This window comes from Microcaecilia unicolor, chromosome 8 (genome assembly GCF_901765095.1).
Source record: "Microcaecilia unicolor chromosome 8, aMicUni1.1, whole genome shotgun sequence".
NCBI classification, from domain to species: Eukaryota; Metazoa; Chordata; class Amphibia; order Gymnophiona; family Siphonopidae; genus Microcaecilia; species Microcaecilia unicolor.
In genome coordinates this window covers 1,570,482-1,595,074 of record NC_044038.1, presented here as the reverse complement: position 1 = coordinate 1,595,074, position 24,593 = coordinate 1,570,482, and the positions used below count along the sequence as shown (strand labels likewise).

Genomic DNA, 24,593 nt, shown 5'->3' with positions numbered 1-24,593 from the left:
TAATTTTCTCAAAGCTGTTGCCGATGGACTGAGGGAGTTTTTGAAAAGTGCTCTTTGGTTGTAAACCACCCAGGTGGCATTTACCGATGGTGCAGTATATGAAAAGATGAGTAAACTTGTAGAAAACCCCCAAAATGATCTGAGCATGTGCCAACCTTCCTGCCCAAGAGAACACTCCTTCTTCTCAGTCTTTTATAGCAGCGAGAACAAGTTTGGAGGAACATACATGCAGAATGAATGTTGCAGGATATTCGACCTCCAGGAGGTGGACAGAAGTGCATATCACTTATCCTACTGTCCCTGAAAGATAAGAAATGTAGCTTTCTCTTTGGACAAGTAGAATGTAGTGATTTGCACAGTGTGAGGGTCTGCGTACCTGAGGATTGTCTAAGGAAGCCTTCATTTGGCATTTTGCTTATTGATGGCTGAGCACAGTTTGGGCTGTCTCGAGGAGACTGAATTCTGGAAGAAACTTTGCATGACTGCTTATCCAGAGGCCGTGTCTGTGGAGTTATGCGAGTGATGTAGAGTGAAGGTGTGGACAGATAACCATGTGACTGTCCTGCATGTATCATGTCAAGAAGGAAATTGAAGGTTTGCCAAAGAGGTAACCGTGCCACGGAATTGATGGACAGGGTTGTCTATAGACGGTCTGGGTGCACCTGCAGATAGTGGCGCATTCAAAGATCCATGTGGAAAAAGTGTGTTTGACTGGGCTAGTTTGGGTCACAGCAAATACATGGGTCCCTCTTACAGGTCGTCTGGGTCTGCAGCAGGTAGAAGTTGAGGCATTTGGCAATCCAATGTGTGGCAAGAGTGTTTTATGAGAATGGCTTGTGGGGGTGGGAAGAATATAGGGAGTTGATGGAATGATGCGGGGCGACTTTGGGTATAAATGTCAGATTTAAACAGAGTATAGGGCAAGAAGTATGCCAGAGCCTATGTTTCTTTAATATTGTAGTGTCAGGCAGTGTAGAATGAGGCAAGGGTCCCAGGCCAGTGGTGGCCATCTGACAGAAGGACAGAGGTTGAAAAGGCACTTGATGAACCTCAAAGCAAGGGGATTTGGAGGAGGGATACTGGTTTCCCCTGCTCAGTATGATGGAACACAGAAATAGCTCGAAGAACAATGAATCAGAGAGGTTAAAATAAAATATTCTTTTATTAAAATTGCCCGACATGTCCACGTTTTGCCATTGGCAGGTTGCTTCAGGGGCAGCAACTATCAATTGAACAACCATCAAATTAAAAACAAAACTACAATAAATAATGAAATTAGTTAAAATCATAAATAAAACATGCAGCTGATATGACATAAGAGCAACCAAGTAAAAGGATTAAAACAGAGAAAGCTAAATGACATACAAATTCAAAGAATAGACATACAGATGTTGCATTATCTTACTGGTGCATAACAGAATTCTCACACAAGTGGAATAAAACAGAGGTAGTTTGATTACAACTCAGGTGTGGAATGAATCAGGCAATACAGAAGCTGGTTGTGAATTATGCACATATTCATTACAAGCTACATCAGTAAGAGAAAGCGTAATTTTAAATTCCCATTTAGGTAAGGCGAAGAATGCTGGCATCCTATGACTATTATAACCACAAGTCAGTAATTGAAATCATTCTTTGTCCAGCCCTTTAAGTTTGATTTCAACTACTGTGTTTTGTTTGTATTTCATTATTCCTCCACGACCCTCCAGACCGGTCAAGACGCATGGGTTATGTCCTCCTACCAGCAGAGGGAGACTGAGAAACACTGAGCTTTTGAATACTGTATATATAACCTGTGCAGTACATCCACTAGCCAGTATTTTCTCAGTCTCAGCAGAGGTAGATGGACAGCCTGTGCAGTCTTCAATAGTCTGGTGAGGTAGTTTGATTATTCAGTTGAGGAGTTTCCTCTCTTATTGCCTAAGTTATTAGTTTAGACTACTCCCTGTACGTGGTAAAAAAAAAAAAAAAAAAAAAAAAAAAAAAAAAGTGCTTCGGGGCCCTGGGTCCGGTGGGGCCCAGTATTTCCCCCTGGGGTGTTACACCTGTGTTCAGGTCCCTCCCCCTGTGCTGCTCTCCTTGGAGATGCTGGCAGCGTTGTGCCTCGGCTGCTTTCTATGATTGTAGCCTTGAGAGCCCCCCACTTTTCAGCTGCCAGACAGAAAGAGAGAAAGGAAGAGAAATTGGGTGATATTTCTTTAAGAGCCGTCTGAGGCTTTATGTAGATAGGAACGGACGGCAGGTTCGTTTCCTATCGATAGCGAAAGAGAGCAGAGCGATTCTTGTTGGGGGGAAGCTGTGAGAGACAGCGTGTGCGCCGCTCAGCACAGCGGGTGGTGTGCTTCGAGGGCATGGCAGGCAAACTGCTCCGCTGTCGCGCGTGCTCGCGCCGAGGCATAGAAGCGCCGGGAGGCCAGTGCCGTTTGTGCGGCGAACCAAAGCAGGCCTCGCCGATGGCGGCACCCCCGGTGTTGGTTGCGGAGGCCCCAGCTAGTTCGGGGGCATCGGGGACAGCAGGAGCACCGGCAGGGACGGTTTCAACAAATTTAGTTTTGGCGGGAACGGCCGCCATTTTGGATTCCGCGCGTCCCGCGGAATCAGCTGTTTTTGGCCCTGCTGCTCCCGGATCGGCTCCGAAGGGGGTGCCTGAGGGTACAGGAGGCGTTGGTTTTCCTCCGGATTTTGTTTGGACCCTTTTTCAAGCCTGGAAGGCTGGTCCCCCATCTTTAGGGGAGGGGGCTAGTGCGGCGCTGGCGAAGAGGCCCCGGTTTGAGTGGGATGACGAGGAGGGGTTCTCCCCGGTAGGATCCGAAGGTGTTTTCAGTGATATTGGGGACCCTGAGGGGCTTGAGGGGCCTCAGGATCAGGAGTTGGTGGTCCCGGGGGAGGATCCCTCTGTAGTGCGGATTTTTCACAGGGAGGAGCTTGCGGAGCTCATTGAGCAGATTTCTTCCACCCTCAAGTTTGATCAGCCAGAGGCGGTTTTGGGGGAGGTTAGACAGGTGGATCCCTTGGTGAAGGGGATTCAGCGGCAGGCTAGGTCCTTTCCCATGAATAAGGACATCCGGGATATGGTGTTTCAAGAGTGGCATTCGCCGGATTCTCCCTGTAAAGTGTCTAAAGCTATGTCGAGACTGTACCCGCTCCCACAGGAAGATAGAGATACCTTTAAGGCTCCCACAGTGGATGCAGTGGTGACAGCAGTTACAAAAGCCACGGCTATACCGGTGGACGGGGGGACTGCTCTCCGTGATCCCCAGGATAGGAGACTTGAGTCCTTCCTCAAGCGGAGTTTTGATCTGTCGGCCCTGGCCCTGCAAGCCTCGATTTGTGGGGGGCTAGTTGCGCGGGCGTGTTTCCGTTGGGCCGAGAAACTGCTGGATGATTCGGTGGAGGTTGGGACCTCAGGGGTACAGGAATTGGCCAAATTGGAAATGGGATCGTCCTTTTTGGCTGATGCGCTTTATGATTTGCTCCGTGCTTCGGCCAAGAATATGGCTATGCTGGTGGGGGCACGTAGGGCACTGTGGTTGCGAGGTTGGGTCGCTGACGCGGCCTCCAAAGCTAAGCTTTGTTCGCTTCCTTTTAAGGGGTCCATGCTGTTTGGGGAGGATTTGGATAAGTTGGTGCGTGGACTCAGCAATGCCAAGGCCCCTCGGCTTCCGGATTTTCGTCCAAAAGGGGCGTCCAGGGGTACTTCCTCCCGAGGCAGGTTTAAGGAGGCTCGCCGGTATAGGCCCGGGAGGACTAGTGGGCCCTTTAGAGGTCGGTTCTTTCAGAGAACTCAGTCCTTTCGGGGGAATCGGCGCGGAGGGTGCGATTTTTCCGCGGGAGGACAGGTTTCGGGGCGTAGTTCGCAATGAAGGTGTTCGGGCCCAGGCTCTGGTTCGGGTAGGGGCTCGGCTGAGTCTGTTTTACCAGGACTGGGCCCAAATCACATCGGATCAGTGGGTCCTCGAAGTGGTGCGAGACGGGTACGCTCTGGAGTTCGACGGCTCGCCTCCCGAAAGGTTTCTGGAGTCCCCTTGTCATTCAAGGCTCAAGCGGGCAGCGGTGCGAGACACTCTGGCTCGTCTGATCAGTCTGGGGGCGGTGGTACCTGTTCCCGCCGCTCAACGCCGCTTGGGCTGCTATTCAATTTATTTTGTAGTCCCAAAGAAGGAGGACGCCTTTCGGCCTATCTTAGATCTGAAGGCAGTCAATGCGGCTCTCAGAGTCCCCTCTTTTCGCATGGAGACATTGAGGTCGGTCATTGTCGCGGTGCAGGAGGGGGAGTTTCTCACGTCCTTGGATCTGACGGAGGCTTATCTACACATCCCCATTCGGGCCGCTCATCAGCGATTTCTGCGCTTTGCGGTTTTGGGAAAGCATTTTCAGTTTTGTGCTCTGCCTTTCGGTTTAGCAACGGCTCCTCGAACCTTTTCCAAGATCATGGTGGTAGTGGCGGCAGCCTTGCGGAAGCAGGGGATTCTGGTGCACCCGTACCTGGACGATTGGTTGATTCGGGCCAAGTCCCAGTCGGAGAGCGAGGTGTCTACTGCTCGAGTGGTGCAGTTTCTTCAGTCTCTGGGCTGGGTAGTGAACTTTGGCAAGAGTCACCTGGTGCCGTCGCAGTCGCTGGAGTACCTGGGGGTTCTATTCGATACCAGGAACGGTCGGGTCTTCCTGCCGGGCCCCCGAATTCGCAAGTTGCAGGGTCAGATTCGTCTATTTATGTCAGAGGCGGCTCCGACGGCCCGGGAGTATCTGCAAGTCCTGGGGTTAATGGCGGCCACCATAGAGGTAGTTCCGTGGGCTCGGGCGCATATGCGGCAGTTGCAGTCAGCTCTTCTTCGTCGGTGGGCGCCCCTGTCGCAGGAGTTGGATGTCCGCCTTCAGCTGCCGGTAGCCCCACGCCTCAGTCTCCAGTGGTGGCTAGATCCAGGCAATCTGGAAAAGGGAATGCCGTTGGAGGCTCCGCAGTGGGTGGTTCTCGTCACAGACGCCAGTCTTCAGGGCTGGGGAGCTCATTGTCTCGGTCAGGTAGCTCAAGGACGCTGGTCTCAGGTAGAAGCTCAGTGGTCCATCAATCGTCTGGAAACCAGGGCCATTCGACTAGCGCTTCAGGCGTTTCAAAGTGTGCTGATGCAGAAAGCAGTCAGGGTGTTTTGCGACAACGCCACCGCCGTGGCTTATGTCAACCGTCAGGGGGGCACAAAGAGTCAGGCGGTCGCGGAGGAGGCGGCGCTGTTGTGTCAATGGGCGGAGGTCCATCTGCTAGCGCTCTCCGCGGCGCATGTGGCTGGAGTAGACAACGTGGAGGCAGATTACCTAAGCAGGCATGCTCTAGACCCCGGAGAGTGGTCGCTTCATCGGTCGGTGTTCAATCGCATTGTGGCGGTCTGGGGACTTCCCGTGATGGACCTGATGGCAACGGCCCGCAATACTCAGGTTCAGAGGTTTTTCAGTCGTCGGAGGGATCCTCGGGCGGAAGGCATAGATGCGCTTCTAATGCCGTGGCCGCAGGAGTTACTGTATGTGTTTCCCCCATGGCCGTTGGTCGGTCGGGTGATTCAGCGCATCGCTCGGCACCCCGGACGAGTGATCTTGTTAGCCCCGAATTGGCCACGTCGGCCGTGGTACGGAGATCTGGTGCGGTTGGCGATAGCGGATCCTCTGCCATTGTCAGATTCAGGGGTGTTGTGTCAGGGACCGATAGTTATGCCAGATCCGGATCGGTTCTCGCTTACGGCCTGGCTCTTGAGAGGCACAGGTTAAGGAAGAAAGGTTTTTCGTCCAGAGTGATTGATACAATGTTGAGCTCGCGTAGGCAGTCCACTTCGTTGGCGTATGTCCGGGTCTGGAGAGTATTTGAGCATTGGTGTGCAGTTAGGCAGGTTCTTCCCTTTCGGGCGTCGGTGACAGATGTCTTGGAGTTTTTACAGGATGGTATGGACAGGGGTTTGGCCTTGTCCTCTTTGAAGGTGCAGGTGGCGGCTTTGTCGTGTTTCCGTGGGAAGCTCCAGGGAAAGTCGTTAGCTTCTAGTCCTGATGTGGTTCGTTTTTTGAAGGGTGTTAAGTTACTGCGCCCGCCCCGGCGGCGGTTGGTGCCTCCGTGGGATTTGAATCTCGTTTTGGAGGCTTTGGTGAGGCCGCCGTTTGAGCCCTTGGTTTCTGTTTCAGATAAGGATCTGTCCCTAAAGACGGTGTTCTTGGTGGCTATTACTTCAGCCCGTCGAGTGTCAGAACTTCAGGCTTTGTCGTGTAGAGAGCCCTTTTTGGTTTTTTCTAAGGAGAAGGTTTCGTTGCGCCCGGTGCCGTCCTTTGTGCCCAAGGTGGTTTCAGAGTTTCATGTGAATCAAGTGATTTCTTTGCCAGTGTTGGGTGACTTGGCGGGGGATGCGGAGCAGCGTCGACTGGCCAAGTTGGATGTGCGTAGAGTCTTGCGCTGTTACGTTTCCAGAACTCGACACTATAGGCTTTCTGATCGTTTGTTCGTTCTCCATGGTGGTGCAAGAAAGGGCGCGGCAGCTTCCAAAGCTACGATAGCTAGATGGTTGAAGGAGTCCATTGCTTCGGCGTATTTGCTGAAGGGCCGCGTGGTCCCTAAGGAATTTTCGGCTCATTCTACCAGGGGAATGGCGACCTCCTGGGCGGAGAGTAGTATGATTCCTCCGTTAGATATTTGTCGAGCGGCGGTTTGGTCGTCATTGCATTCCTTTGTTAAACATTACAGGATTGATGTGCATGCCAAGGATGAGGCAGGTTTTGGGGCTGCAGTGTTGACCTCTGGCCTACGTGGATCCCGCCCTTAGGATCTTACTGCTTGGGTACGTCCCATGCGTCTTGACCGGTCTGGAGGGTCGTGGAGGAAGGTGAAATTAGATCTTACCTGCTAATTTTCTTTCCTCTAGACCCTCCAGACCGGTCAAGGCCCGCCCTGTCTGTACTGTAGGCCAGGAGGTCGGTTTGTCTGTTGTTCTATCTTGGCAGCTGTTGAGTGTGGTTTCTATGGTTTCAGACTTTGTTTGTATAAGTCTGGTCAGGTGTGACCGTGTTTATTAGTCCACCTGTGGAAGCACACACAATTCAAAGGACACAATGAAAGATATGAAGACAGTGTCCAGTTGACAGTGACCACGTACGGGGTTGTTAGTTCTAGTTGATGTTTTTGGTTTCTCTGCTTTGTCAGGGTTATACTGGCTAGTGGATGTACTGCACAGGTTATATATACAGTATTCAAAAGCTCAGTGTTTCTCAGTCTCCCTCTGCTGGTAGGAGGACATAACCCATGCGTCTTGACCGGTCTGGAGGGTCTAGAGGAAAGAAAATTAGCAGGTAAGATCTAATTTCACCTTTATTGTAGTTTTGATTTTAATTTGATGTTTGTTCAATTAATAGTTGCTGCCATTGGTGAAATATGGCCAAGGACAATTTTAATGAAAGTATATTTTATTTTAACCTCTCTGAGTCCAGTGAGAAGATGGCTTGGGTTGAGTGGACCTCAACTGTGGTGTTTGTGAAGACTTGCTATACCACTTCTAGCACGAAGCGGTTTACAAGCTAAAAATAAGAATAAATTAGCAAGGGAACACTTAAGAAAATAGAGAAATTTACATCCACTCAAGAAGGGGGTAATGGTGTCAGAATTGGGTTGTGATTGCCAGTGTGAGTAAGCTCACCAGAAACTTGCAAAATCAGTCTTTCTCCTGAGAATTCTGTGTACACAAACTAGATAGCATGGCGAATCGGTGGGTAAATAATTTAGGAGATGGTGGTGGTGTCCGTGAGAGCCATTGGAACTGGAGGCTGAATCCGTGTGCACAGGCTGCGCTTCAAAGTCTGTGTTCATCTCTGGTGTTAGAGTCCTCAGCAGTGCAGTGTCTGCACCAGTTATTTTTTTATTTTTGTTACATTTGTACCCCGCGCTTTCCCACTCATGGCAGGTTCAGTGCGGCTTACATGGGGCAACGGAGGGTTAAGTGACTTGCCCAGAGTCACAAGGAGCTGCCTGTGCCTGAAGTGGGAATCGAACTCAGTTCCCCAGGACCAGAGTCCACCACCCTAACCACTAGGCCACTCCTCCACTCACATATGCAATGCCACCATGATTACTACCACAACCAGGAGTCGGAGGTACAGGTACTGTATGAGCCATTGTTTGCACTGTGATACTGGAATCTTTACCAGCTCCAGAGGCTGGAGGAAGAGCCTGGCTTGTTAGAGGGAGACAGAAAGTGCTTCAAAACCATAACTAAGGTTGCAGCACACCCTGGGCAGACACTTCTGCACTGAGATTGCATGCAGAGCTCATTGTGCATCAGAGGAGGACATGATGTGTCTGCATCAGGGCTAGACTGTTGTCTTGGACATGCTGAGATCATTTTAGGGGGGGGGGGGGTCTTTTCCGGTGCCGTTACATGACATCACATACTGTACAGATGACCACATCCTGCTTGTCCATGAAAAATCTGTTGTCTGGCACTGTCTCCCTCTCTTAAACCCCTCCTGTTCCCACCTCTCCTCCAGTGGCACAGCCCACCCATTCTTGGCTCATGCCCATTGAACTGCAGCGCCACACTGCTCTCTTCCCGCTCTCCTCCACAGCGTCCCAGCATCTGCGCTCCGATCTCTGAACCCCTTCCCTCTCTAGTGTCGATACAGGTGTCCTCGGCACCTACAACCATTCTTGCTGTTTGCGCCAGCCCTGCAGGCTTCCATGTGCTGCGTTTTACCAGACAGGGAACAGGCAGTGACGTCAGCATTGGATGGTTTATATCGTCTGACACGGCTCAGTGCTGTACTGCTTGCAGACCTAAGCGTCAAGTTTGGGAGATGCACTAATTTAGGGCACCTTTTATTAAGATATGCATAGCGCATGCTAACTGGAGACTTTTCCTGAACTCTAAGCCCATTTCTAACATGTCCCTAAAATAGGCCTTTTTCCTTATAGCTCCTGCACTAATTTTCCATTAGCATGTGGGGTCTTGCAAAAACATTAACACAAGCACAAGTGACGACACTTGAGCTCAGCATTAGCAGTTAGCTCATGTACTAATATGAACACGCTAACTGCTTAATGCTTCCCTGCTCATTCTCCACCCGAGAGACACCACTTCTTAACAAAAGAAAATGTATTTTTGAAAAATAGCACAGGCAAAATACCACAAAATGCTTTTAATGCATTTTTCATGCACATAATCCCCTTTAGTATAAGGGGCCCCTTAAATATTAGTCAGGTATAATAAGTGCAGTCACTGGGTTATTTCCTGGTAAATATGTCATTAGAGGTTGTAGCAATATAAACTGTATTTCTTTCTGCCTACAGGTGTGTGTTAGGAAACACAACTATCCTTGCGGAGTTTGCCAGTGAAGAGGAAATTAGTCGCTTCTTTGCACAAGGCCAGTGTCTGACTCCTTCTCCTAGCTGGCAGTCTTTGGCTAGCAGCCAAAGCCGGTTGGGCTGTGTGGAGGGCTCCCATCCTTTTTCCAGTTGGAATGGGGTGGGGCTGTCGGCAGCTGCAGACCTTCAGGGCACTTCACTCTGGGGAAGTCCCAACTATTCCAGCAGCTTGTGGGAGACGCATAACAGCACTGGCAACAGCAGGGCCTTGCACAGCCCCTCCCCCCTCAGCGCTTTCCTTCCTGTTGACCACCTAGGTGGTGGTGGAGAGTCCATGTAACCTTTCACCTGTGACCTCACCATTCTATAACAAAACAGCACTAACTTGGACTGTTCACTTGCCACGTGATGGGGGGCCACTATGGAAATAATGTTACCTTTCTGCACATTTTCCACTTTGTTTTAAACCCAAAACATATCAGTTGAAATACTTGAATCATGTAGGGCCAATATGATAATGTGAAAAGAGATCTATTTACACTTCCATAATGCTAGACACAGAACAACTGGCTTTTAATTCTGTCTGTCTGTCTGTTTGTTTTCTTTGCTGATAATGTTGGAGTTTTTGTAACTTTGCTTTGGATGGTGCTCACTCCCTGGTTAATGGAAGTGCCAGGGGGCAGCGACACGTTTGGATGTGTTTACTCAAGGATGTCCGTAAGGACAGGACATAGTGTGTTTATGCCTTCACCCTCCGCCTACCTTTCTGCGGAGTTTAAAGATCAAGTTATGAAAACTGAACTTTAACCTTCTTAAATGAAAGTATTGCACCCACTTTTTCATGTTTAAAACTAAAGAACTTAGCTGTATGGTTTTAATAATAAAAAAAAATTATATATATATATATATATACATATATATTATTAAAAAAAAACAAAAAAAAGGTGAATACTGTGGCCAGAGCCTGTGACTTGCAAGCAGCCTGCGAGTCGGGCCGGCCAGCACTTTGAACAGGCTTTGAGGTTTTCTTTCGGAGGTGCCTGTGTGTGTAACCTCTTGTTTACAGAATATATTGCTTTTTGTTGGGGACTTTTTTTTTAAGTAAATGTTTACTCTTCCATCATTTTAAGACTTTTAAAAAACAAAGCTAAAAAGATTCTTGAGTGAAATAGCAGCAGAAAGTGCTTTGTTTATATCTCTGGGAATATCAAAGTGTTTTTGGGCTTTTAATTTTTTTTTTTTTTTTTTAATTCCTGTTTCCTAAATCAGATGAAAGGACACGGACCTCAGGAAAAACAAAATCAGTTCCCCAAGTTAACGCAACTAACAAACCACTGTAGACTTATTGTAAATCCTTCTAAAAAGACCCAGCATTTAGCACTGAGGCTGTTTACTTCTCAGAAACTCTCTGCCAAAAAAAAATGGAAAGCTGCTGCTTCCGGAATTGCTCTCTTAGCAATGAGTGAGAAACTACTGCAGTCGTAGGTGGGTGAGGATCGACCCTCACACTTCATTATGGAATCCTCTTGCAGTAGTCACATGTATTTTGCTCTAGTAAGATTATTATTTTTGGGATATCTTAGAAGCTGAAATGTCAGTAACTATGCATACTGTAACCAAGCACCAGGCTTACAGAAATCTTTGTTGTATAATTACATTTTTTAATGTTTAAAAAAAAAAGTTCTTGAAAATGCATTCTTGCAAAAGTTAAACATTTTTTTGCCATCAATGGTATTAAGCTTGTTTTGTCAAAGACAAAACAAGGGTAAAAAAAAGAAATACACCTTTAACCTTGAAATGTCTTCATTTCATCGCCTTGATTCTAACTGTTTTGTGTCTTAAGATGCAGATTCAGTCAGTGGCTTTTTAACTGTTTACAGATAGTATGTGATTGTAGATTGTAAAGTTTGGTTGTTTTGAATTATGAAGTTATCGGATGAATAAATCAGGACTTCTGGCTGCTCAGCAATCGGGCTGAATTTTTGTGACCTTTTATTTGAATGCTCTTTTGAAGCAATCACACACATGTGCTAGAACTGTATTTGTGTTGTGACATTGTTTTTATTAATTGAGAAAAGAGTGAAAAGAAATGCTCTTCAGGTCTGCTGCTGATACACACATTGCAGACTGACTTGTCTGTCCTGAGCATGGCAGCTCCGGGAACAAAGTCTTAGCTACAATGAAGGCATTAACCTTGTGGGCTTCTTGCTGCCCGACTGGAGTACGGACAGGCTCCAGTCACTGAAAATCTTAACTGGCACCAGGTGTGCTCAGGAAGAAAATTGTACAGGGCTCTTTCAACAAGGACGTCTTGTTGGAAAGTAACATTTGATGTTTAGACGTAAGCTTTCTTTCTTTGTATACCTCAGTTGTATTAATGAATGATGCAAAGATATAATATGTGTAGCCTCGGTCGTCTAGAATGTATATAGAATGTCGTTGGCATGTCTGTGTTACTTTGTCAGCTTTGCTCGCCAGCCTGCTTATTTGTGGGATAATTTTTAATCAACATGCTTTTTCTTGACATTTGTAACTTGTTACAAGTAGTACTGTAGTTTTAACACCAACCAAAGCTGGCTTCCACCTCTCCCAGAGAGAGACCTTGCTCCTAGTTTAGCTGGTCAGACTTCCATCCTCTGGAGTGTAATTTGCTGTGTAAATGCTTCTTTTACTCTGTAATTCAAGTGTCCTGAAATATTTTTTTTCACAGAACTTCTGTAAAACAAAACGAATAAAGTCTGATTGCTCAAGTTGGCAGCTGAAAGTTGTGGTTCTTCAGTCTTTGTCCCCAAAAGAGTATTAAACTGTCCAGCTTCTTTCCATGTTCACCACTTCTATTCCTTCACAGTAAGATCTTCTTGCACCTCTGAGCTAAATTGGGAAAGCATTAAAATAAAATTTAGGGCATTAAAAAGTGTAGTGCTGTCTACACGTTTCATACAGCTATGCCAGAATTAATGAGCTCAGTATCTTTCAGTAATATTTGTTGTTCTACTGCGCAAACACATTGGTGATAGTTATTCAGTACGCTATCTTCCAGCTTCAAGGGGCTTAGAGTTTTAAGTGGGTACCTGAGGCAGCGAGAAATAGTGGCTTGCGCAAAGACACAAGGAGTGTCAGTGGCAGAAGTGGGATGGATCTGAGCCCTGGTTTCCCTAGTTCTCAGCTCATTGTTCTAACCACTAGATCACTTCCTCTCCATACTAAATGACAGCAGGTAGGACAGGTCTAAATGTGCATATAAAATGTTTAAATGCAACCCAATATCATTTTCTTTTTGCTCATAGTTTTATCTTATCTCTCTACCCTCTTTTCATATCTGTCCTAAGCTGAGAATAAACTTTTTTATTAGAACGTAGACCCTAGGCCACATATTCCATGAAGAACTACTTTTATAAGAAGAATACTTATCTTGAGAGCAGAAGAATTCAGGAGAAGTGACAGGTTATTTGTATTGTGTCGGGGAGCCCATAAAGGAAAGTCTGTCAAAGGCGACAATAGCAAGGTGGATCAAAGAGGCTATTGCTTCTGCCTTTATCTACAAGGATGTCTAGCTCTGGAAGTCTTGAAAGTGCATTCTACCCAGACTGTCTGCTTCTTGAGAAGAGCGTGCCTTCAGTCTGGCTCAAGAGATTTGCAGTGCAGCCACCTGAACATTGCTGTATTCTTTCATTGTAGGCTTGAAGTTAAGGCTGTAGAGGATACAGTTTTAGAAGCCAGAGTTCTGGTTTTAGGGTTTGAGGCTTCCCTCCCTAAACAATCAACACTCTAGTATTTATTTGTTACATTTATATCCCACATTTTCCCACCTATTTGTAGGCTGAATGTGGCTTATATAGTACCGGAGAGGCATTTGCAGACTCCGGTGTAAACAAATACAAAGTGATGATGTGGTAAGATAATGTACATCCCAAACATCTGGATTGGTCTGGAGGGATGATAGGGAAGGATACTTTAGATCTTATCTGCTCATTTTCAGAACTGTCTAGAAACTACCCTTCAAGAGCAATTTTTTCGTTTCTCTGTTTTGTGCATCCGTCAAACTTGAATGTCGAGGGGATGCATTCTTTTCTGGCCGCTTAAGCCTGTCTTTGGATTCTGTACAAATAAATCAAGACCTTTTCTTGTCTGTTGGTTAACCTTGGTTCTTTGGGAAGATGCCTTTATTTACTGTTTTCTTATAATAAATACTGACTGGTCACTGGCTGCACTTAAGTGGTGGTGTGTCAAAGTTATTCATTTTCAATGTTCATCTGGACTGGGCTGGACAGACTCAAAAGAAAATCGGCAGATAAGATCTAATTGTTCCTTCTACATACTGTTATTGGTAAGGAACATTACCTGCTGTCATGCAAATGTTTGTAATTAACATATTTTGGTTTTAACTTTTTTTTTTTTTTTTTTCATTTTATATATTGCTTTTAGATGTTTTATGTTTAGTAAGTAAAATAAAATCTTAACTTCCATGATGATAATACAAAACAGCTGTAGTCTTACGGTTTGCTGAATGGCAGTCTGCTTTCCATTGGGTCGTGGTATCCACGGCATGGGTTGTACTGGCCAACTGTATGACGACGTCTCGCTGAACATCCTATAATCCATTGTTTGACCAGTAATGCCACTGGAGCTCATAGCCCAATCATAAAGAAAGCTACAAACAAAATCAAATTATCCTCTGAATACTAGAAAAACTGGAGAGAAGGACAACAAAAATATGTGATAGAAAGGCTTAAAGTTGTGGCTGTTCAGCTTTAAGAAACACAAAGGAGATATGATAGTGTTTAAGTAAGGAACAAATTAATAGGGATTGAGTCAAGTCGCCCAGGTAGGTGCTGCCATCACGTATGACCAAGAAAGAACTTAAAGTAAAGTAAGCACAATGCAGTCCTTCTTGAGCCCAGCAGACTTCCTATCTCCTCACATATGCACAAAAACAAAGCCCCCACGTTATTTTAGCTCAGCCTTCTTTTTCACCATTGTGCATTTTCTCCTTTGAAGAAATTAAATAAAATTAATTTAAGGGTTTTTTTTAAGCATCATGTCAGTCAGTTTAAAACTATCCTCAACACCCAATTAACAGCTACAATCAAGAACACTACTTACCCCCTTGACTCAGCTATGAAAATCTTAGGAGTCACATTTGATCAAATTTCTCACTTTTAATTAATCAGGTTTCTAGAGTGACATCAAGTCTCTTCAATTCACTATGGAAACTTAAGAGACTAAGACCATTCTTCATAAGAACAGTCTTTTGTACCTTAGTCCAATTTCTTGTCCTAACTAAATTAGATTACTGTAACTCTTTATATGCATTACTTACAGACAGTCTTCTCAAAAAAATTACAAACCACCTAAAATACCACTGCCCATCTCGTTTATAGATTACCGTGATTTGCTAAATGTGCATCCTTTTGTATAGCTTGCATTAGCTTTCAATAAAAGAGAGAATATCGTTTAAGCTATGTATTTTCATTCACCAAATTTTGTTCCGCTTATATGAACAACATCATTGAATTATCATCACATAATGCCTCTACATTATCCGAAGAATATCTTACCCTACACTAATTGTAATAATGTGACACATAAAACATTCCATACTGATAATTTCTCTTATCAAGGTACCAAAATCTGGAACACTTTACCTAAAAATATTAAATGTACAGCTGATTATCTGTCTTTCTGAAAACACATTTCTTCAGTTTAGCCTACAAAGTTTCCAGAATTGCTGTGTAATTATAACCCAAATCACGTTATGCTACCCCATCTTTCACTAATTCCAACCACTCTTCAGACCACTTTGTCCTTCACTGTTCCTCAGGCTTTGATTTTAACTATCCAACTTAAATCATAAACATTCATTTTATACCTGTTCTTATCAAGTTTATGGTTATACCTCTTATGATGTATTTCAAGATGTGATATACTCTACTTGCTGTTAATCAACATGGCCATGTTTTATTTTTCTGTTTATGGCCAGAAGCCACTTTGAACCCGAGTTCCTCTTGGGCTAATGCGGGATATGCATGTCATAAATAAATATAGCCAGAAGGTTCAGAACTTCAACACGCAGTTCAAGTGTCTTATCTGTCTGAGCTCTGACCATATTGAACCACAGTGCAAACACTGTTTTCAGATACTTGTACAAGCTCACTATGAAGCTAAAAAGGGGCTGCTTCAAGTGCAGAAGAAACAGAGATCAGGGGTCTATGTGCCTTCAAGCAAAGACTATTCAGTGGATCTGCTCTTTCTTTCCTGGTGCCAAGAGTACAAAAAGCATTCATAATCCAATAAACAAAACTAACACAAATCTAAAAACAAATTCTTAAAAAATCACAGGGAGTCAGTAATAAAGGTCCATATAACCCCTTAACCAAAGGTCTGAGGGGAAAAAAATAGACTGTAAGCATTTTCCTGAATTAAAGGTAGGTCTTAATCTTTTCTAATTCCACAAATGTGCACCTTCCACATACAAGATTTTTCATCTAATATCTTTTAAACCAATCTGTTTGTAAGAAGGAACATTTCATAACATTTTATGAGCAGAGCTTAGGGGATGAGGTGGGCAATAGATCCTTAAGGTAGTAGCTAAATGAATCAGAACTTCACCATTCACAGCCTTATAAGTCAAACACAAAATCTTAAACTGCCCTCCATTTCAATGGTAACCACTGGAGTAATATGCTCATCCCTAGAAACCCCAAAAATAAGACTGGTTGCAACATTTTGTGCAGTCTGTAATGGTCTCAACAGATACAAAGGCAAACCAAGGAAAAATGAGTTACACAAATGTAATTAGACAAAAACATTAAAGCCAGCAATGAGTGTCAGGCCTGAGAAACTGAGAGCATATTTAGAAGGGACTGGGCAGTGCAGTGCAGTGCAGTTGCATGAATTAATATAAAGCTGGTTTTGGTTAAATTACCCTGTTTAACAGATAAGACTGTCTTTACCTTTGCTTGGCTCCTGCCTGGAAATATGTTTCCCCCTGTGTACCAGGAGCTACTTCCTGACAGCTGCAGCAGCTGCTTTCCAACATGTGTAGGTGAAGCAGCTCATCAGAGCCATAATAGGCAGGATTATCCAGAGAATTCCCTGAAGCAGTCAGCCAAGAATTGGACCAAGACTGGTACCTGGATGAAATGTCATCAAAGCGACTGAAACGTCTGTAACTTAAGACAGAGAGAGAGAGGTAAGTTAGTATTTAAAAAAACAACCGGAGATATTTAAGAAGATGCGTGAGGAGTTATATTGTCCAGAGTTAACACAGGAGATGAGATTGGAACCTTTTTAGACAGTATCGGGATTAAGTCAGTGGAGGAAGATCAAAAGTGTGTGTTGAATAGGTTGATATATCAGTATTGGGCCTGGAGGAAGCTGCGATAGCATCAGGGAAGACACTGGGAGACGGGTGGACAGATCATTGGGATAAAAGTGGCCGTAGGGGCACATTCTCCTGTTGCCTTCATTTAGTCTGCTCACTTTTGATAAATGCTAGGAGAGGATAAGTTCTCAATGGAATAGTTTTCTTTAGGAAATTTCTGGGTATGTAGGGCTGCTGAATAATTGCAATGCCTAAAAATTTCTAGTAAAATTATTTTGTGATCCACATTAGACCCCTGTGAGTAAATCACAGAACATAAGCTTTGATTCTATTGTAATTTACGTATTGTAGGTTGAAATTTTGTTTGAATTCAAAGACCTTTAAGACAATGGTATAAACACTTGTGATCTTACATTTGGATCACTATAATGATCTGTACATCATGTGTTGATCAAACCACATGATACAGGCCTCACAGCTGGTCAAAATGTGGTTGCAGCGTATTGGCAGGGGGGGGTAGAATGTTTTATTTTATTTTTTATTGCATTTGTACCCCACATTATCCCACCTTTTTGCAGGCTCAATGTGGCTTACAGAGTGTTGTAATGATATAATCGTTACATGGTTTGAAATACAGTCGGTAGTAAGCTGAAGGTAAAGAGGGTTTAGATGGCAGGTATTAGGTAAGGTCATGTGAGAGGTGTTTTTTTTTTTATGTACTTGGGTGGTTTAAGGAATGGTTTATTTCATTAAGGATGCTTCTTGTAGGCTTTATTGAAAAGATGTGTCTTCAAAGCTTTGCGAAAGCTAGTTACATTGTCCATGGTTTTCAAGGCCATGGGTAGTGTGTTCCAAAACTGTGTGCTTTTGTACGCAAAGGTAGTAGCATAGGCCTGCTTGTATTTCATTCCTTTACAGCTGGGGAAGTTCAGATTGAGGAATTTGCGGGCCGATCTTTTGGCATTTCTGGGCGGTAAGTCCACTAGGTTTAACATATAAAGTGGGGCATCTGTGTGAATAATTTTGTGTATGGTCGTGCAGATCTTGAACTCAATTCGTTCCTTGAGCGGAAGCCAGTGCAGTTGCTCTCTTAGGGGCTTCGCACTTTCATATTTAGGTTTTCCAAAAATGAGTCTGGCTGCGGTGTTCTGGGCTGTTTGGAGTTTTTTAATGGTCTGTTCTTTGCAGCCTGCGTACAGAGCGTTACAATAGTCCAGGTGGCTTATCACTAGTGACTGTACTAGGGTGCAGAAGATGTTTCTTGGGAAAAAAAGGTTTTATTCTTTTGAGTTTTGACCACATCACACCAATTTTGCCACTGGCTTATGAAATGATGAGAACAATTCAAGATTTTGTTTTTAATTCACAAGGCCTTGAATAGTGATGCTCCAGCGTGTATTATATCCCCCATCCCCATCCCTCCTTTCCTCTAGGAGTGATAAAGGGGATAGGATACAGATCTTTAAATACTTAAAAGATATTAATATGGAAACTAATCTTTTTCAGACATGGGGAAGTGGTTAAAAACTAGAGATCATGAGTTGAGGTTGCAGAATGGGAGACTTAAGAGCAACATCAGAATCACTATATAGAAAAAAGGATAGAAGCCAATTAAAGCCAAACTTAAATAGCCTCACAACTGGAGTGAGCTATGACGGCAGCTTCAGTGGTTGGGAAGTTAGACCAATGCCAGGCAGACTTCTACGGACTGGGTCCCATAAATGGCAAAAAAAACAGATCAGGATTGAGGCTGGAGTGGACTTCAAAGGGAACTATAGTAGCTGAGAAGTAGGACTGGTGCCAGGCAGACTTCTACAGTCTGGGTCCCATAAATGGCAAAAAAAACAGATCAGGATCGAGGCTGGAGTGGGCTTCTACGGCAACTTCAGCAGTGTAGCAACAGTGTTGGGCAGACTTCTATGTTTGTGCTCCAAAATTGGCAGGGAGAGAGAGAGAGATAATTATACCAGCACTGGGGAAAATAATGGAAACTTTAATAAAGAATACAATCACAGAACACACAGACAAATGTTTAATGGATTCAACCGTAGGAAGTCTTGCCTCACCAATGTGCTTAATTTCTTTGAAGCATGAATAAACGTGGATAAAGATGAGCCAATTGATGCAGTGTATCTAGATTTTCACCCACCCCCATCCTCCCACCCTGTCAGACTGTCATAGTAATGCTTGAATGTTTTCACTTATATACACTGTCAGCTAGCACATTTGATTATTTCCGATCTGACGAAGAAGGGCAACCTTCGAAAGCAAATCAAGAAATGTATTAAGTTATGTCCAATAAAAAAGGTATCATCTTATTTTCTTTTCCATGTTTTATTTTGTTTGATTTCTATTGATAACCTCAAGAGTGGACTAACACGGCTACCACACTCCTCTACAGAAAGCTTTGACAAAGTACCTCATGAGAGACTCCTGAGAAAATTGAGTCATGGATAGGAGGCAATGACCATCTGTGAATTAGGACTTGGTTATTCTACAGAAAACAGAGGGTAGGGTTTAAATGGCCATTTTTCTCAATGGAGGCGGGTGAATAGCAGAGTGCCACAGGGACCGGTGCTATTTAATGTACAACTGACCTGGAAACGGAGCGACAAGTGAGGTGATTACATTTGCAGATGACATAAAACTATTAAAAGTTATCAAAACTTTGTGAAAAATTGCATGAAGACCTTAGGAAGTTGGAAGACTGGGCATCCAAATGGCAGATTAAATTTCATGTGGACAAATGCAAAGTGATGCACTTTGGGAAGAATAATCCAAATCATAGTTACCTGATGTTAGGGTCCACCTTAGGAGTTGGCACTCAAGAAAAGGTTCTAGGTGTCATTGTAGACAATATGCTGGAATCTGCCCAGTGTGAGGTGGCGGCCAAAAAAAAGCAAACAGGATGCTAGGAATTGTTAGGAAAGGGATGCAAAATTAAGACCAAAAAAATTGTAATGCCTCTGTATCACTCCATGGTGCAACCTCACATTTAGTATTCCATTTAGTTCGGGTTTTCCATACCTCAAAAAAAGATATAGTGGAATTAGAAAAGGTTCAAAGAAGAGTGATCAAAATGATAAAGGGGATGGAACTTCTCCCATATGAGGAAAGGCTAAAGTGGTTAGGGCTCTTCAGCTTGGATAAGAGACGGCTGAGGGGGGATATGATTGAGGTCTATAAAATCCTGAGTGGTGTAGAACAGGTAGAAGTTAATTGATTTTTTTTACTCTTTCAAAAAGTACAAAGACTAGAGGACATTCAATGAAATTACATGGAAATATTTTTTAAACAAATAGGAGGAAATATTTGTTTCACTCCAAAAAATAGTTAAGCTCTGGAACTCACTGCTGGAAGATGTGGTAACAGGTTTGGACAAGTTCTCGGAGGAAAAGTCCATAGTCAATTATTGAGATGGACATGGGGAAGCCACTGTTTGCCCCAGGATTGTTAGTATGGAATGTTGCTACTATTTGGGTTCCTGCCAGGTACTTGTGACATGGATTGGCCACTGTTGGAAGTAGGATACTGGACTAGATGGACCACTGGTCTGACCCAGTATGGCTATTCTTATGTTCTTAAGAAGTAGAACCTTTGCAGAGTGCCAGATTCAACTCTGGCCACCTTGTGACTGGATCTATTCTAATCTAATATGAACATTTCTATTCTGCTTAACCAAACTCTATGGCTCAAGGTTGATCACAAACCTTAACGAAGTGAGATAACTCCCAGATGTAAACAAAACAAATTTGAATGGGCTGGATGGACTGTGCAGGTCTTTATCTACCAACATTTGCTATGTTACTGTGTCATGGAACCACCGATATAGAATGAGCCATAGGAGCCAACTTTTCAAAATTATTGGGGGTGCTAAGCCCAATGGAAATAACCCCTCCCTGGACACATACAAAGAATTTTCTCAATATTGGGGGTGCTCAAGCGTCCACAGAGTCGGCTCCTATGGAATGAGCTACTTAACGTTCAGGAAGTTCTTAAAAGCACATTTATTTCAGCAGGCTTTTGCATAATTATCTGCAATAATATCATATGATATGTGGATTCTGAACAGTATTATGAGAAGATCTGACAGTTTTTAAAAGCAGATAGTTTACTTCATATTATTATTTATTATTTGTTGCATTTGTAGCCCACATTTTCCCACCAATTTGCAGGCTCAATGTGGCTTACATTATGCCGTAATGGCGATCGCCATTTCCGGGTAGAGAATTACAAGTGGTATTGCATTGAAGTTCCTGAGTGATAAAGTGAATTATGAAATAAGTTAGATTATCAACTATAGAAAGTTAATTTCCAGCATGAGAAACAAAGTGGCATATTGTGTAACTTTCATTAGTAGCTGAGAAGGTTATCAGTCTAATGTGAAGAGTTTGTTATTGTGTAGTTCAGGTAAAGTCTAGTTTTCTAGTAATTAGGATGGGTCATTGTGGTATGCCTTCTTGAATAGATTGGTTTTCAGTAATTTAATGTCAATGCTTGAGTATTGCAAGGTTTGTTTTTTTATATTTTAATATTTTATTCTTTAATTGTATTTGTAGTTTGTTGGTTATTGTTTTAGTAATGAATATATGTCAGTTGTAACCCATTTAGATTTCTAGCTAATGTGGTTTACAAATCTTTCAGATCAATAAATAAATATCTATAAACAAGTAGCTACATGCTCTAACCAATACAAAAAAAATGCTGCCTTTGATTGGGAAACATCTCGGTATTAATTTCAGGAGCATTTCACTGCCTTGGATAGGTTTCTTTATACATGTTTCAGTTTGTTATTGGAAAATACAGCAGAGGGAATGAACAACACAGCGTAAAGGACCAGCGCAAACAATGTCGGCCAAAAAGTGGATGAAGACCCAGCACAGGCCGTGTTTTGGCAAACTTGCCTATGACAAAGGTCCTTCTTAAGCCAAAACAATGATTTGCATTTTGCTTCTTTTACAATATTCAAACATTGTCCCAAACAGCAACGTTGAGTATTTAGGATAAAAAGGGGAAAAAATGCAGATCATTGTTTTGGCTTAAGATCAACCCTTGACGCTGGCAATTTGACGAAACATGGCCTGTGTCAGGTTTTCTAAGTTGCTTCAATAAAACGACTTCCTTCTACCATTTTTTTTTTGCTGACATCATTCTTTTTGCTGTTACTTTGTTACTGGAGAAACAAAGGTGGTGATAATAAGGGTTGCCAATTAAATCACCCGGCAGGGTTGATCCAGACCTGGGCTTACCGCAATGCATGCAGGGACTTGTTGCTTTTCTTAAGGAATCCAATAGGGAATTCAGAACCACAACATGCATGCAATGGGGTAACCCAGGACTGGATCAACTCTGTCAGGTGAACCTGGATCTAGTTGGGAACCCAACACTGACCAGCTCCTTTCATAGTAACATAGTAGATGACGGCAGAAAAAGACCTGCATGGTCCATCCAGTCTGCCCACAAGATAAATTCATATATGTATACCTTACCTTGATTTGTACCTGTGCTCTTCAGGCACAGACCGTACAAGTCTGCCCAGCACTATCCCCACCTCCACCACCAGCTCTGGCACAGACCGTATAAGTCTGCCCAGCACCATCCCACCTCCCAACCACCGGCTCTGGCACAGACCGTATAAGTCTGCCCAGCACTATCCCCACCTCCCAACCACCAGCCCCACCTCCCACCACCAGCTCTGGCACAGACCGTATAAGTCTGCCCAGCACGATCCCCACCTCCCACCACCGGCTCTGGCACAGACCGTATAAGTCTGCCCAGCACTATCCCCACCTCCCAACCACGAGCCCTGCCTCCCACCACTGGCTAAGCTTCTGGGGATCCCTTCCTTTGTTCTCAAAAGCTTTCTATTTCTTTATGTATTAAGAGATTTTTTTTTCCATCTTTTTGAAGAAATTCACCCAAGGCGGTAAATAATAGTTTGACATTGCTATTGAAAATAAGGAGTGAGATGCGTTTTCAGCCTAATGTTTACACAGTCAAATAAGTCTTTCCAAACACTGACTCCTAGTGGTCACTCTGTGCCAATGCATACCAGGGTCAGCCTGTGCTCTTTTGCTTGGGCTAAAGGGGAGGGGTGACACTTGTACCACCCCTTTGGTTCTCCCCCCCCCCCCCCCCCCCCCCCCATCCCTCTGGTCCTTTCTAATATTGTAGTTCTGCCCTATACCTTTGTGTATCAAGTCCTGTCTCCCTTTTACTTTGACTTTCTGTCTTTTCCTCTATTTTTAGATTGTAAGCCGCCCTGAAGGCCTCCCATAGGGCGGGATGGCAATACTATAATAAAGTTGGAAAGATTAAACTGACAGAAGACCTCCAAAGAGAGACCAGTTCTGAGGCTGTGCTGTGATGTGTCCTTGATACTGGCTGATGCCTCAGAGCACAGGACGACATCTGTACGATTCCACCTGTTTCCTGAAGATACTCTTATCAGCCTTTGATATTAATGCTAGAATTACAGGAAGAGACTCCACCAATGTTCCAGCCCTTTGGGTCCCTTAGGCGTGTGTTATTGGAGAGAAGGGGTCAGTGGCATCCAGATTCCTGTCTGTTTCTACTCATGGGAGAGCTGAGAGCAAGCGCCGTCAGCTGTTCCCTTCCTCCCATATTCGTTCACCTCATTCATTTCTTTTTCTGCCTCATTTCATGTCTCAATCTATCTTCCTTTACCTCTAACCCTGGTCTCATTATTGTTCCCTCTAAATTTTCACTTTTTGCTTTCCCTCCCATATCTCACAGCAGGTCAGAAAAGGGAAGACGGTTGCACTTTATTCCACCAGCAAAATGATTGCAGTGGGAGCTGCCCATGACCAAAGTTCTTCCAACCACAGATCCTAGACCTGAAGTTTATTTATCAGTCATTTTTTTAATTATATTTGTACCCCGCGCTTTCCCATTCATGGCAGGCTCAATGCGGCTTTCAATTATATACAGGTACTTATTTGTACCTGGGGCAATGGAGGGTTAAGTGACTTGCCCAGAGTCACAAGGAGCTGCCTGTGTCATGAGTGAGCCACTTGCTTAAATAAAGAGCAGTTTTTTTTTAACTTTTTAACATCTGTAGTTTAATAGAGAAGACACTCAAACTACAGATTGAAAACAAATTGTAGAAAGATTTTTTCCCTACACACAGCGCATAATTAAACTGTGTACCAGACAGTGACGTAGCCACAGGTGGGCCTTAGGGATCAGGCCCACCCAACAGTAGCACGTGTATTAGCGGTAGGAGGTGGGGATCCCAAGTGCCTGATGGTAATGAAATGCTATTCTCCACAATACCAGCACCTGCGCATGCTCAGTTTTCAGCACGTGCCTGCTGCAGACTGCTAAGGTGGAAAGAAGTGTTTCCTGCCAGCTGAGATTTTTTTTTGGGTGGGGGTGAAGGGGAGAATACTTGGTGCCCACCACTTCTTGTCTAGGCCCACCCCTGGTACCAGATGGCCAAGCCCAACTTGTTGTTTGTGGAGGGTTGGGGGAGGGGGTGCTATGTTGTACAATTGAGACTCTCTTGTTTAGAATATGTACTGAATCTCCTATTGTAAATGTCACCACATGCCACCTCCAAAAAAACAAAAAAGAGCAAGGTAGATGTAGGAGAGCCCTTGTTCATCCCTGGAAATACTTTAGCTTTTCCTGTGCTTTGTAGGCCACAGACTGCTTCCCTCATGCACAGACCGCAGGAGTATATGCAGGTCATTAATATCACACAAGCAGTCCCAGAGGAGGAAGAAAGGAAGGAATGGTCAAAGTGCAATTTGAGACTGAAAGTGACCCGCAATGATTGTAAACACAAAACACGAAAAGTTCTCACCTGCTTTTTGTCTGAGTGAGTTTAGCTTCTCTCAGTAAATGCCTTAAAATGCCTGATTAGAAGGTAGGTGATACGAGCCAAAGTGAGGAAAAACACCAAGGACTACAGCACATGTAATT

The 24,593-nt window shown here is 44.0% G+C and overlaps 1 protein-coding gene and 1 long non-coding RNA gene across 5 annotated transcripts in view; one reads left to right on the top strand and one right to left on the bottom strand.

Annotated features, from left to right (window-relative positions):
* Positions 1-12,072, top strand: part of TNRC6A (trinucleotide repeat containing adaptor 6A) — a 113,380-nt gene extending 101,308 nt beyond the window's left edge. For all 4 annotated transcript variants that reach the window (XM_030211148.1, XM_030211146.1, XM_030211147.1 and 1 more), the window contains one exon: positions 9,308-12,072. In XM_030211148.1, coding sequence (XP_030067008.1) covers positions 9,308-9,662 — 355 coding nt within the window. In that variant the 3' untranslated portion in view covers positions 9,663-12,072. The remainder of the gene's footprint in view (positions 1-9,307) is intronic.
* On the bottom strand, positions 10,553-24,562 carry LOC115475436. The gene is made up of 4 exons (XR_003943030.1): positions 24,475-24,562; positions 16,276-16,494; positions 13,820-13,973; positions 10,553-12,193 (listed from the first exon to the last, which is right to left on the bottom strand). It is a non-coding gene; the product is annotated as an uncharacterized LOC115475436 (long non-coding RNA).
* Positions 24,563-24,593: the final 31 nt, after the last annotated feature.